This window comes from Pan troglodytes, chromosome 19 (genome assembly GCF_028858775.2).
Source record: "Pan troglodytes isolate AG18354 chromosome 19, NHGRI_mPanTro3-v2.0_pri, whole genome shotgun sequence".
Classification (NCBI taxonomy): domain Eukaryota; kingdom Metazoa; phylum Chordata; class Mammalia; order Primates; family Hominidae; genus Pan; species Pan troglodytes.
This window is the reverse complement of record NC_072417.2, coordinates 92,974,909-92,989,672: the sequence shown is the minus strand read 5'-3', so window position 1 is coordinate 92,989,672 and position 14,764 is coordinate 92,974,909. Positions and strand designations below refer to the sequence as shown.

Here is a 14,764-nt window from a genome sequence, read left to right as displayed (position 1 = left end):
TGTGGGGTTTTTTTATAGTTCTTGGTTTTTCATAGATAACATTTATTAGATTGAGGAAGTTCCTTTCCGTTTTTGGTTTAGTGAATGTTTTTATTTTGAAATGCTGTTGGATTTGTCAAATGTTTTTCTGCATCTGTTGAGATGATCTTGTGTTTCCTGTCTTTTCTTTTACTAATCTAGTGTCTTACATCCATCTATTTTCATATGTTGAACCAGTCATGCATTCCTGAGATAAACCGCACTTGGTCATGGTGTACAACTCTTCTTACATGTTGTTGGGTTCAGCTTGCTAGTATTTTGTTGAAGATTTTTGGGTCTATTCAAATGGATCTAAAGTTTTATATTCTTGTAATGTCTTCGTCTGGTTTTTGTATCAACAAATGACTTTTGTACAAAGTCAAAAGCAAAACACATGAAAAAAAGACTGATAAGTTTCTAAGGATTTTCCAAGGGATAAAGGGAAATTAGCATATGTTGGACCTGCTGTATGTTTCAGACACTTTGCTTAGTGGCTTCCCTGGGGATTGAAGGGAAGCAACCTGGAGGAAGTAGTGTTTGAGCGGGGCCTTGGAGAGTGGGAAGAATTAGAAGAGAGAGAGAGGCAGAGCAGGCCGACCAGAGAGAGGGACCCACATAAGCAAATCCTGGGGAGAGGAGGTCCTGGGGTATGGAAAGGAAGTGAGCTGTCATGTTTGCCTGTGATCTAGTGGGGGCATGGTAAGGGGTATACTGGATTGAAGAGTGTTCCCTCAAATTCATGTCCACCTGGAACCTCAGATTGCAATCTTACTTGGAAATAGGGTCTTTGCAATTAGTTAAGATGAGGCCATTCTGGATTAGGGTGGTCTCTAATCCAGTGAGTGATGTCCTTCTAAGAAGAGAAAACAGAGACACAGTAGACCCATATACAGAGGGAGGAAGGCCACGTGATGATGGAGCAGAGACTGAAGTGATACAGCTGCAAGCCACGGAAGGCCACAGATTGCCAGGAACTGCCCGAAGCTGGGGAGACTCAAAGGAGGAGTCTCCTAGACTTTCAGAGGGAGTGTGGCCTGCTGGCACCTTGGCTTCAGGCTTCTGGCATCCAGAAGTGTGAGAGAGCACATTCGTGTTGCTTTAAGCCATGCAGCTGTGGTGTTTCCTGCAGCAGCCCTAGGAAACTCATGCAAGGGAAAACAAGGAAAGAGGCGACCAGGCCAATGTGTGGGGCGGGCTCAGTGCCCATCTATGGATGGGAGCTTGACTGGCAGACAAAGCTGACTGTTGATAGTTTCTGAGCCAGGAGCAGGGGTGAAGGGGAGAAGTGGACACAGTTTCAGGGGCATTCTTTCATAGATGTTGTTTTTAGAGTGTTGTCTTCTTTTCCAGTTGTTGTGACTGCTGTCTCTGGAAGGCATATGCCAAAAGAGTCAGGAACGTGAGCTTCCCATAGGTCACGCCTAGCTGTCCATTCTGCCCTGCTGTGGGCCATTCTGAAACCCGGGGACATGATTCCTGGCCTCGGTCTCCTTAGCTATAAAATGGAGTGCTGTCTCACCCACAAGGTTTATGTAAGGAAGTCTTCAAAGCAATTAGGAGAGCTCCTGGCACACAGGAAGCTCCAATAAATGGTAGCCATGACGATAATTGGTTATTTTGCCTCACCTTTTTCTTTTCTAAATTATTATTTTTTTGTTTTATAATATTAAAAGAAACACAGGCTTCTTTTTTTAAAAATTAGTACAGGCCAGGCGCGGTGGCTCACACCTGTAATCCCAGCACTTTGGGAGGCCGAGGCAGGCGGATCATTTGAGGTCAGGAGTTCAAGACCAGCCTGGCCAACATGGTGAAACCCTGTCTCTACTAAAAATTCAAAAAAATTAGCCAGGCGTGGTGGCACATGTCTGTAATCCCAGCTACTTGGGAGGCTGAGGCAGGAGAATCGCTTGAACCTGGGAGGCGGAGGCTGCAGTGAGCCACCAAGATCACGCCACTGTACTCTAGCCTGGGCGACAGAGCAAGACTCCGCCTCAAAAAAAAAATTAATACAGAAAATTAGCTTATTATTTCTGATTATCAGAATGATACATTATGCCTTTTAGAAAATTCTTTTAATGCGATGAAAGTATATTATAGACATGCCATCTAGATATGATCACATTATAGTTTTAGTATTATTTTCTACTTCTACACTTGCATAGGTATAAAATACCTGTCAATATATATTATATATAAAGCAGTATTGGTAGTATATTTTTATATAGTTTTGCAACCTACTTTCCTCATTCAGCATAATAGTGTGAGGATTTCTCTGGTCATCACATACTTTTATTAAATATTTTATAAGTGCTTAATGGTGTTGTATCATATGAATGTGCCGCAATATATTCAAATATTCTCCTATGGTTGAAAATTTAGCAATAGTACTGAGAGTTGAATATTGGTGGTTTTTTTTACAAGTTTATTGAAGTATAATTGTACAATCAACTGCACGTGTTTAAAATGCACAATTTGATCAGTTTGGACATAATATACACTCATGGAGCCGTCATCACAATCAAGATAATGAACAGATCCATCACCCCCAGAAGTTTCTTCGTGTCCCCCAATGTCTTATCTGCAATTTGGCAATGATTTCTTGGCTATGACACCAATAGCACAGGCAATAAAAAAAATAAACTGGACCTCATGAAAAATTTAAAAATGTGCGCATCAAAATATACTATCAGCAGAGTATAAAGATCACTCACAGAATGCGGGAAAATATTTGCAGATCATGTATGTTTAATAAGGAATAATTGTCCAGGATTTATAGAGAACTCCTAAAACTCAACAACAACAAAAAACAACTGGCCGGATATGGTGGCTCACGCCTGTAACCCAGCACTTTGGGAGGCTGAGGCAGGCGAAATCACCTGAGGTCAGGAGTTCGAGATCAGCCTGGCCAACATGGTGAAAGCCCGTCTCTACCAAAAATACAAAAATTAGCTGGGCGTGGTGGTGCATGTCTGTAATCCCAGCTACTTGGGAGGCTGAGGCAGGAGAATAGCTTCAACCTGGAAAGCAGAGGTTGCTGTGAGCCGAGATCATGCCACTGTACTCCAGCCTGGACGACAGAGCAAGACTTTGTCTCCAAAACAAACAAACAAACAAACACACACAAAAAACAACCAAACAACCAAACAAACAAAAACAAACCCCAAACAACCCAATTCAAAAATGGTCAAAGGATTTGAAAAGACGTGTCTCCAAAGAAGAGACACGAATGCCCGATAAGCACATGAAGGTACTCAATATCATTAATCATCGGGGAAATGCAAAATCAAAACTCCAATGAAATATGACCTCCCACCCATAAGGATGGCTACTATCAAAAAATAAAAACTAACAAGTGTCGGTGAGGATGTGGAGAGATTGAAATCCCTATGCATTGCTGGCGGGAATGTAAGGCAGTACAGCTGCTGTGGAAAACAGTATGGCAGTTCCTCAAAAAATTAAAAATAGAATGACCATATCATCCAGCAATTCCATTTCTGGGTATATACCCAAAAGAATTGAAAGCAGGGACACAGAGATATCTGGACACCATGGCTTCACAGCATTATTCACATAAGAACATAGAGCAACCCGTCAATTGGTGGATGAAAAGATAAACAAAACGCGGTCCATCCGTACAATGGAATATTATTCAGCCATAAAAGGGAAGGAAATTCTGACCCACACTACGGCATGGATGAACCTGGAGGACATTGTGCTAAGTGACATAAGCCAGTCACAAAAAGACAATACTGTATAATTTCACTGAGATTAGGTGCTAGGAGTAGTCAGATTCATTGAGACAGACAGTTGATGTTGCTTGGAGTGTGAGGGGGGAATGGGAAGTTATCGGGCTTTTTTTTTTTCTTTTTTTTTTGAGATGGAGTCCCACTCTGTCACCCAGGCGGCAGTGCAGTGGCACAATCTCGGCTCACAGCAACCTCCAGCTCCTGGGTTCAAGCACTTCTCCTGCCTCAGTCTCCCCCAAGTAGCTGGGATTATAGGCGCCCACCACCACACCTGGCTAATTTTTTTTTTTTTTTTTTGAGATGGAGTTTTGCTCTTGTTGCCCAGGCTGGAGTGCAATGGCGTGATCTCGGCTCACTGCAACCTCTGCCTCCCACGTTCAAGCGATTCTCCTGTCTCAGCCTCCCATGTAGCTGGGATTACAGGTGCCCACCAGCACACCTGGCTAATTTTTTTTTTTTTTTTGAAATGGAGTTTTGCTCTTGTTGCCCAGGCTGGAGTGCAGTGGCGTGATCTCGGCTCACTGCAACCTCTGCCTCCTGGATTCAAGCGATTCTCCTGTCTCAGCTGGGATTACAGGCTCATGCCATCACACCTGGCTAATTTCTGTATTTTTAGTAGAGATGGGGTTTCATCATATTGGTCAGGCTGGTCTCGAACTCCTGACCTCAGGTGATCCGCCCACCTCGGCCTCCCAAAGTGCTGGGGTTACAGGCATGAGCCACCATGAATTTTTGTATTTTTAGTAGAGATGGGATTTCATCATGTTGGTCAGGCTGGTCACAAACTCCTGACCTTAAGTGACCTGCCCACCTCAGCCTCCCAAAGTGCTGGAATTACAGGCATGAGCCACCGCGCCTGGCCTGGAAGCTATTGTTTAATAGGTATAGAGCTTTAGTTTTACAAGATGAAAAGAGTTCTGGAAATGGAAGGTGGTGATCATTGTACAATATTAGAAATATATTTAATACCTGAACTGTACATTTAAAAATGGTTGAGATGGGGCCGGGTGTGGTGGGTCACGCCTGTAATCCCAGCACTTTGGGAGGTGAGGTGGGCGGATCACCTGAGGTCAGGAGTTCGAGGCCAGCCTGGCCAACATGGTGAAACCCCATCTCTACTAAAAATACAAAAATTAGCCAGGCGTGGTGGCGGGTACCTGTGATCCCAGATACTTGGGAGGCTGAGGCAGGAGAATTGCTTGAGTCCGGGAGGTGGAGGTTGCAGGGAGCCAAGATCTTGTCACTGCACTCTAGCCTGGCCAACAGAGTGAGAGGACTCTGTCTCAAAAAAAAAAAAAAAAAAAAAGGTTGAGATGGTAAATTTGATGATAAGTATTTTTTAACACAATAAAATCATTGGAAAAAGGAAAAAAGTTGCATCTGCTTTGCATCACTCTAGATTTGTTTGCCTTTTCTAGAATTTTATGTAAATGGGATCACGCAGTATGTGCTTGTTTTTTGTCCTGCTTCTTTCAATCAGCATAATAATTTTGTCATGCATCCATGCTACTGCGTGTTACAGCTGAGTAGTATGCCATGGTATGTACAGACCACGATTCATTACTGCATTGGCTGTTGATAAACCCTGGGTTGTTTTCAGTTCTTAGCTATTTTATTTCATTATTTTTATTTTAATTTTTTTGAGATGGAGTTTTGCTCTTCTTGCCTAGACTGGAGCGCAGTCTCGTGATCTTGGCTCACTGCAACCTCTGCCTCCAGGGTTCAAGCAAGTCTCCTGCCTGAGCCTCCCGAGTAGCTGGGATTATAGGCACCCGCCACCATGTCTGGCTAATTTTTTGTATTTTTGGTAGATACAGTGTTTCGCCATGTTGGTCACACTGGTCTCAAACTCCTGACCTCAGGTGATCCACCAGCCTCGGCCTCCCAAAGTGCTGGGATTACAGGCGTGAGCCACTGTGCCCAGCCAGTTCTTAGCTATTTTAGATAAAGCTGTTACACACATTTATGTGCAAGTCTTTGCATGTGGACATATGTTTTTATTTCTCTTGGTAAATACTTGGGAATGGAATAACTGGAAACAGGCATGTGTTTAATTTTTAAGAAATTGCTGAACTGCTTTCCTAAAGTGGTTGTGCCTTGTTGCATTCCCACCAGCAGTCCGTGAGAGTTCCAGTTCCTCCATGTCCTCAGCAACACTTGCTATGATCAGTCTTGTCCACTGTAGCCATTCTAATAGGTGAGTAGGAGTATCTCATTGTGGTTTTAATTTGCATTTTCCTGACTACAAAGGATGCTGAGTATCTTCTCATGTAGCCTTTTGTGTCTGGCTTCTTTCACTTAACATAATACAACTGAGATGCCTCCATATCGTCATGCGTATCAGCAGTTTGCTCCTTTTTATTGCTGAGGCGTATGTATTCCCTTGTTCAGATGTAATTGTTTGTTTAGCCATTCACCAGCTGAAAGACGTTTGTGTCATTTCTTGTTTTCTGCAATGATGAATAAAACTGCTATAAACATTCACACACAGATTTCGTGTGAACATTTTCCATGTATTTTGGGTAAACACCTGGGGGGCATTGCTGAGTCATATGGTAGGGGTGTGTGTGACTTTATAAGACACTGCCAAACAGTTTTCCAGAGTGGTTCTGTCATTTGACTTCCCGTCACATTGTAGGAGAGTTCTGTTGCTCGCCTCCTGGCCGGCACTCACAGTGTCAGTTTCATTCCTTCTTTTTTTTTTTTTTTGGCTTTTTGTTTTTTGGGTTTTTTTGAGACAGAGTCTCACTCTGTCGCTCGGGCTGAAGTGCAGTGGCATGATGTTGGCTCACTGCAACCTCGCCTCCGGGGTTCAAGCGATTCTCCTGCCTCAGCCTCTGGAGTAGCTGGGATTACAGGGGTGCACTGCGATGCCTACTAATTTTTTATATTTTTAGCAGAAACGGGATTTCGCCATGTTGCCCAGGCTAGTCTTGAACTCCTGAGCTCAGGTGACCCACCCGCCTCAGCTTCCCAAAATGCTGGGATTACAAGCTTGAACTGCCTTGCTCGTGGCCTCATTCATTTGTTTTTTAGTCATTCCAGTAGATGTGTAGTGGATCACATCATGTTCCTTTAGATTGCATTGAGGTTTCTTTCTATTTGCATTTCTCTAATAATGAATGCTGTTGAGCATCTTTTCATAGGCTTCTTGGCCATCTGAATATCCTCTTTGGTGAAATGTCTTTTCAAATCTTTTGCCCATGTTTGGATTGTGTTTTCTTATTACTGTTTTGAGGACCTTTTCTATATTCTGTATAGAACGATGATTTAAAGCATATTACTGATTTATATGATAAGCCCTTTATCATATAAGCATTTGGCAAATATCTTTTTCCCAGTCTGTGGCTTATCTTTTCATTTTCTTAACAATATCTCTTAAAGAGTAGAAGGTTTTCATTTTAATGAAGATTAATTATTTTTTTTTCACTTATGGTCATATGTTGGTGTCTGGTGTAAGAAACCTTTGTGTAACAATAGTATTTCATTTTAACAGTTTCTTGTACATACTCTGGATACAAGTTTTTTGTTGACTATATGTTTTGTGAATATTTTCTCCCAGTCTGTGACTTGCATTTTTGTTTCCTTTAATGGAGTATTTTGATGAAAAAAAAAAGTCTTTAATTTTCCAATTTATTATTTCTTTTACAGTTTGTATTTTTTGTGTTCTATCTAAGAAACCTGGGCCTATTCTAAGGTTACACAGGTTTTCTCTTATGGATTCTTCTGGAAGTTTCCTAGTTAAGGTTTCACATCTAGGTCCGTGATCCGTTTCGAGTTAATTTGGGGGAGTGATGGGAGAAAAGAGTTGATGTTAATTTTTTTCATGCAGATATCCTGTTGATCCAGTAACGTTTATTGAAAAGCCATCCTTTCTCCACTGAATTGTCTTTGCACTTTTGTAAATAATCAATTGATATTTTTGGACTCTGTTATGTTCCATTGATTATTTGCCTATTTCACCATAGTTATCTTTTCACCAATACCAAACTTTCTTGATGATAGCTATGTAGGTCTCAAAGTCAGATGCATCCTCCAACTTTGTTCTTCTTTTTTGTAGTCGCTCTGGTTATACTAGCTCCAAATTTTAGGGTCAACTTATCAATTTTCACTAAAAATTCCTGTTGGAATTTTGATTGGGCTTGTGTTGAATCTATAGATCAGTTTGGCAAGATTGTCATCTTAACCAAGTTGACGGTTTTATTCCATGGACATGGTGCATTTCTGCATTTCTTAAGATCCTATTTGACTTATCTCAGCAATTTTTGTGTTTTTCAGTATGACGTTCTTGAATGTCTTTTGTCAGGCTTATTCCGAAGTATTTTATGTGGGGATTTTTTTGCTACTATAAATTTAATGTTTTATTTATTTCATGTTCCAATTGCGCATTGTTACTGTTTAAGAATACAATTAATTTTTCTCTATTAACCTTTTATCCTGCAGTTTTATGAAATCCAGTTATTAGTTCTAAAGATTGTTTTATAAATTCCATGAGGTTTTTCAGATGAACAGTTGTATCAACTGAAAATAGGGGCAGTTCTGTTCCTTCTTTTCCAGTCTTTATGCCTTTTATTTCCTTTTCTTGCCTGATGCAGAGGCCAGGGCCTCTGTGAGAGCATGGACTAGAAGTGGTGGGAGCAGAGGCATTCTTACCTTGTTCCTGCTCTTGGGGGAAAACAATTCCATCTTTTACCATTCAGTATGACGCTAACGGTGGAATATCTGTGGGTGCCTTTATCAGCTTGAGGAGCTTCTCTTCCATTCCTAGTTTGTAGACAGGTTTGTCATAAATGAGCATTGGATTTTTGTCGAATGCTTTTCTGCATCTATGCATGTATGCCTTTATTGTGGGCACCTCTGGCTATGTCCTTAGGATTCATTCCTAGGAATGGAAGTGAAAAGTCAAAATGTATAAACATTTTTAAGCCTTTGGCATCTTGTTTCCAAATTGCCATTCAGAAATATTTGGTCAGGGCCGGGTGCGGTGGCTCACGCCTGTGATCCCAGCACTTTGGGAGACTGAGGCAGGCGGATCACGAGGTCAGGAGTTCCAGACGAGACTGGCCAACATGGCGAAACCCCATCTCTACTAAAAATACAAAAATTAGCCAGGCATGGTGGCAGGCGCCTATAATCCCAGCTACTCGGGAGGCTAAGGCAGGAGAATCGCTTGAACCCGGGAGGCAGAGGTTGCAGTGAGCCGAGATCTTGCCATTGCATTTCAGCCTGGGCAACAAGAGCAAAAAACTCCATCTCAAAAAAAAAAAAAAATTGGTTAGTTTATATTCTTTCTCCCCCTGAGCTGAATGAGAATGTCTGTTTCCCCAAATCCTTTACCACACTAGATTTTATAATTTGTTAATTGATGCCAATTTCATAAACCATCCCCCCACCATGTTATCCCGTTTCTATTTCCGTTTATTTCATTACCCTTGGCCTGGAAATTTTATTCATTATTTGTATTTATTCTCTACTAAATTTTTTATTTTCCTTTTGCCAGTTTTCTGTTGGGCATTTATATTTTTCTTTCTAATTTACATACTTTTTTACATACTAAAGATGTTAATCTTTATCATATATATGTCCCAGTTTCTTTGGCTATTCATTTGTTTTGTTGGTTTTTTTTTTTAATAGATTTTATTTTTTGGAGCTGTTTTAGTTTCACAGCAAAACTGAGTGAAGGGTACAGAGAATTCTCATCCACCCCCTCCCCCACCACATGCACAGCCTCCCCCACCAGAGTGGGACACGTGTTACAACTCACGAGCCCACACGTCATTGTCACCCAGAGTCCATAGTTTGTCGGCATTCACACTCGGTCTTGTACATCCTATGGGTCTGGACAAATGTATAAAGACACATGTCACCGTGACCACTCTGGTGTCATGTCGGTGTGTCACTGCCCTAAAAGTTCCCCGTGCTTCACCTTCCTACCTCCCCGCCAGCTCCTGGCAACCACTGGTCTTGTCACTGTCTCCATGGTTTTGCCTTTTCCAGAGTGTCCTAGAATTGGAATCCCACAGGGTGCAGCCTTGTCACAGTGGGTCCCTTCACTTAGTAAACCCCTTCGTAAGACGCACTGAAGGTCCCTCCGTGTTGTTCCACAGCTCGACAGCTCATTTCTTTTTAATGATGAGTAATATATTCCCTTGTCTGGCTGCACCACAGTTATTTAAACTTATTTATCCATTCACTACCAAAGGACATCTTGGTGGCTTCCAGGTTTTGGCAATTATGGGGGACCACCAAAGGGTGTCATTCTTTCCAGCCTCCTCTCCCATCACAGCCTCCTCTCCCAACCCAGCACACCGAGCACCCCCTGCTCACTCCTCCGATACCTACACATCCCTCCCAGCATACTGTGTCCCACCCACCCTACAGGGCAGGGCAAGGTTTCCAGAAACCAGACAGAACACAGAGACTCGCTTTGGCAGTCACGGGTGGAAGGCCCCCTCCCTGCTGCTGTGGCCACAGAAAACTGGTCCCCTGGAGGGCCAGCGCCAGTTTCTATCTAGGCAAGAGTCCTGGACCCAGGAGCCACCGCACACCTCCCCCAGCAACGTGCCTCCAGGCAGAAGTTGGCTTAAACCCTCTCACAACCCCTTGGGGCAAATTATTTGCATTAATTAATGGATTGATTCATTATTTCAGGACACTGTGCTTGGGACCTACAGCTGGGTTCTCATCGACTTTTTTCAGCAAACTTAAAAGGCTCAGGATGAAGAAAAGCAAGAGGAAATTTAGCAGTTTAGGTATTTTAAATAATGCTAAAATCTGGCCCTGGTAACCTTGAGAACCACAGCTCAATATGTTTGAAGGTTTCTTCCTCTCCTTCAAGCTTTTTCTGAGAGCTGGCTTGTCCTGCGTGTGTCAGTGATCCGTTGCTGTGAAACAAACCGCCCTCAAACTCAGCAACTTAAAGCAACCACCGGGCCCGGCGTGGTGGCTCACACCTGTAGTCCCAGCACTTTGGGAGGCCAAGGCAGACAGATCGCTTGAGCTCAGGAGTTTGAGACCAGCCTGGGCAACATGGCAAAACCCCATCTCTATAGAAAATACAAAAATTAGCCAAATGTGGTGGTGAGTGCCTGTAGTCCCAGCTACTTGGGAGACTGAGGCTGGAGGATCGCTTGAGCCCCGGAGGCTGAGGCTGCAGTGAGTTGTGTTTGCACCACCGCACTTCAGCCAGGGGGATAGAGGGAGACCTTGTCTTTAAAAAACAAACAAACAAACAAAAAACCGCTTCTTTGCCCACAGACCTTTGGTTTGGGCTGGGCTGGGACAGGCTGTTGTGCTGGGCTCCCTGGAGTTCACTCAGGTCGCTGCAGCCACCAGGAGGCTTGGGTGGGCGGAGGGTCTGGAACGGCCTCCATTGACAGGTGTCGGGGCTCTGGTGCTGACTGCCAGTTGCGTGTCTCTCTCATGAGCTCTCGTCTGTCTGTCTCGCCTGCGCTGTGCCAAGAGGAAGGGTGAGGGGCTGCCTAGGCCCCAGAACTCACCTAACACCATGTTTGCCACATTCTATTGGTCAAAAAAGGCCCACCTAGATTCAGGGGTGGAGAGACAGGTGCTATCCTTGATAAGATGAGCCGTGAAGAATTTGAGGCCATTTAAAATCTCTATCTCTGTATCTGACGTGGCATAGTTTACTGTGGTGGAGGGAGAACCCAGTGTTTGTGTTTGTTTTCCAGTGATAGTGCTGACTGTTTTTCATTACTGCTTTTACATTTGGGTGATCTTCAGAAAATGATAGAAATGAAGAACTGCTACATTTCTTAAAGTTTAGCGTCTTCTAGTTTTATGTGTGAGATCTTTCTAATGTAATAGCATCTTGGGAGTTATCGTCTGCAAAACCCATCCTTTTCGTTCCAATGCATCACATAATTTTATGAACAAGCTAAATTATTTGCAGCATATATGAATATTCTTAAAACTAAATTGCTTTACGTGTGTAGAAAGATAAGCAAAAATAAAACACTGTACATATTTCATTTTCCTTGTAGTTTTTTTTCTTTAAACATTTTTTTCTGTGACTTCAAAATTCCCAGACACTTTACATTTTCACTTCAGGCATGAGTATTAAATGTCGGTGTGTTCTGCGCCAAGCCAGGGCTGGGAGCTGAAGATGAAGAGACACGATGCAACCCCCACCCCACAGCAGCCGGCCTCGAGGGGCACCAAACCTCGTCCTCCGTGACCACACAGGGCCTGGGGTACCTGCCAGACGTACCCCAATGAAAGCGAACTGAGGTCTCCATCACCTTCGCTCTAGTTTGAGCTTATGGAACCCCAGCTGTAGGTCCCAAGCACAGTATCTTGAATTAATGAATCAATCCATTAATTAATGCAAATAATTTGCCCCTAAGGGGTTGCGAGAGGGTTTAAGCCAACTCCTGCCTGGAGGCACGTTGCTGGGGGAGGTGTGTGGTGGCCCCTGTGTCCTGGACTCTTGCCTGGTTTGAAATCAGCTCCGGCCCTCCAGGGGACCAGTCTTCTGTGGCCACAGCAGCAGGGAGGGGGCCCTCCACCCGTGACTGCCAAAGCGAGTCTCTGTGTTCTGTCTGGTTTCTGGAAACCTTGGCCTGCCCTGTAGGGTGAGTGGGCCACAGTGTGCTGGGTGGAACAAGCAGGTTTGGGGGATTCTGCTGTTGGGTGTGGTAAGAAGGCTGGGGGAGGAGGCGGGAAAGGATACCACCCTCTGATGGCCCCACTGGGTGGGCCGGGCCAGCAGGCAGCACACGGGGCAGCAGCTCTCACAGTCACAGCAGCCCCGCGGTTCAATGAGCAGATGACAGAAGGGGGCACCCATGGGTGCGGTGGGGCCTCAGACTCGAGACCTGCCCTGTGTTGTGAGCAACAATTCCGAAGCACAGCTCCCGCAGGGTCCACTTGGGAAGATGTCAGGAGCCCTCGGTCTTCTGGGCCCGTCCGCGGCGCAGCCACAGCAGTTCAGGTGATGGCCCCACATGCCCATCTCTGATCTAGTTTCACCTGACTCAGTTTCCTTGAAAGCCCAGGGGCCCCAGCAGTGGGAGGACCTGTTCGGCTGACTTCCTTAGGCAGGTGGGGAAGAAAGGCCACCTGCCACTCACCAGGCCCAGGGCTGTGCCTGACGCAGTAGAGGGCTCTAGAAAGGCCAGTCAGGTTTCTCTGTGTGAAGTTCCCAGTGGGGAGGGATTGTGCTGGAACCCTCCAAAGGAGCTTTATTTACTTAGACCTGGTGCTTCTTGGAGGAGGAAGTGCCTCTGGATTGATTGCCTCTAACACTTTATGTTCTGAGCTCAAACGGGAAGGCAGGTGCGGTGAATGCGGCTGAGTCTCTGTGGGGTGCTGCAGTTGGGGTCCAGAGCTGAGTCTTGCCTGTACTCCGGTTTTATTTTAGCAGACATTTGCTAGACATTAAATCTCAAGAGAGTGTCAGGCGCGATGGCTCACGCCTGTAATCCCAACACTTTTGGAGGCTGAGGCGGGTGGATCACCTGAGGTCAGGAGGTCGAGACTAGCCTGGTCAACATGGTGAAACCTCGTCTCTACTAAATATATAGAATTAGCTGGTCATGGTGGTGGACGTCTGTAATCTCAGCTACTCAGGAGGCTGAGGCAGGAGAATCGCTTGAACCCGGAAGGCAGAAGTGGCAGTGAGCCGAGATCACACACTGCACTCCAGCCTGGGTGACAGAGTGAGACTCCGTCTCAAAAAAAGAAAAAAAAAAGAAAAAAGAAAAAATCTCCAGAGACAGGATTTAACCTGTGAGGTGGCTGAATCCATATAATAAGATATTTTGCAATTTGGAATGTAACAAACTCATAAAAAATAACAGAATAAATGGGGTTGTACTGCTGAACTGCAGACAGCTGCACAGTATGCTGGTGAGAACATGGGCCACAAAGCTTGGGTTCTAATCTCAGCTCTACCACTTGCCAGCTGTGTGACCTTGGGCAAATTACTTAACCTCTCTGGGCCCCAGTTGCCTCTTCTTTACAATGGGGTAATACCACTATTCATTTCAGAGGATTTTTGTGAAGATTAATTGCAGTAAAAGCACCTGAGAAGCATTAGCTCAGGGCCAGGCCCATAGTCAGTGTTTTAATAAATGCTGATGATGTTATTAATAGTACTGAGAACCCAAATGTTTCCTAACCAAAAGCATAAACTGAACCAGTACTTTTCAGGAATACAGTGAGCTGGTTTAAACCACGCGGAAGCCCCATGCTATCTAAAATCATCACAAAACAGCTACTTTTAGTAAAGCCCAGCCCCATGCTGTAGGGAAACCCAGCCTTGTTATTCTCCTCCCTTCTTTATCCATGGGAAAACGAAGGCTGAGAGAGGCTTGGTGGCTTGGCCAAGGTCACACAGCGAGGAACCCCAGTCAGTGTGACCTTGGCTGTCAGGGCGATGACGACTTACTGCCTCTATTGAAGTGGAATGGAATTTGATCATGAAAATGCTTTCCCATCCAAGTGGAAGTGGAACTGTGCAGTGGGGTTCATACATTCATTTATTCACAGGTGTTTACAGGGCATATTCAGCCGTGCCTGTATGTGTGTTTAAGCTTGGTGCGTAGGTTTAAATGACTCCCCCATGACCCCCGTCCCCCTCTGGGTAGTGTGGGCAGGGAGAAGTGTGGCGATCATCACATGACCTGTTCCACCAGCCCCCCGTCCAGCTCCGACGCCGGCCTGCGGTTCCCGGACAGCAACGGCCTCCTGCAGACCCCACGCTGGGACGAGCCGCAGCGGGTGTGCGCCCTGGAGCAGATTTGCGGCGTGTTCCGCGTGGACCTGGGCCACATGCGCTCCCTCCGCCTTTTCTTCAGGTAGGAAGCATCTCTGGGCCCTTCCTGGGAGTTGGCCTGTGTGTGTTTTCCCTGGCAGCCTGGGCTTTGCAGCCGGTGCAGTGCACGGCTTGGGGACACAGGGCCCTGGATGGAGTCTTCCCAAGCATCTGCTTTCCTCCCTCGCTGATCTTGTGGGCAGTGGTTCCCCACTGCAGCTCC

The 14,764-nt window shown here is 44.9% G+C and overlaps 1 protein-coding gene across 5 annotated transcripts in view; it reads left to right on the top strand.

Annotated features, from left to right (window-relative positions):
* The window catches only part of TBC1D16 (TBC1 domain family member 16), a 96,635-nt gene that overhangs the window by 69,086 nt on the left and 12,785 nt on the right, over positions 1–14,764 (top strand). For all 5 annotated transcript variants that reach the window (XM_009433444.5, XM_063799995.1, XM_001159856.8 and 2 more), the window contains exon 4: positions 14,423–14,584. In XM_009433444.5, coding sequence (XP_009431719.2) covers positions 14,423–14,584 — 162 coding nt within the window. The remainder of the gene's footprint in view (positions 1–14,422; positions 14,585–14,764) is intronic.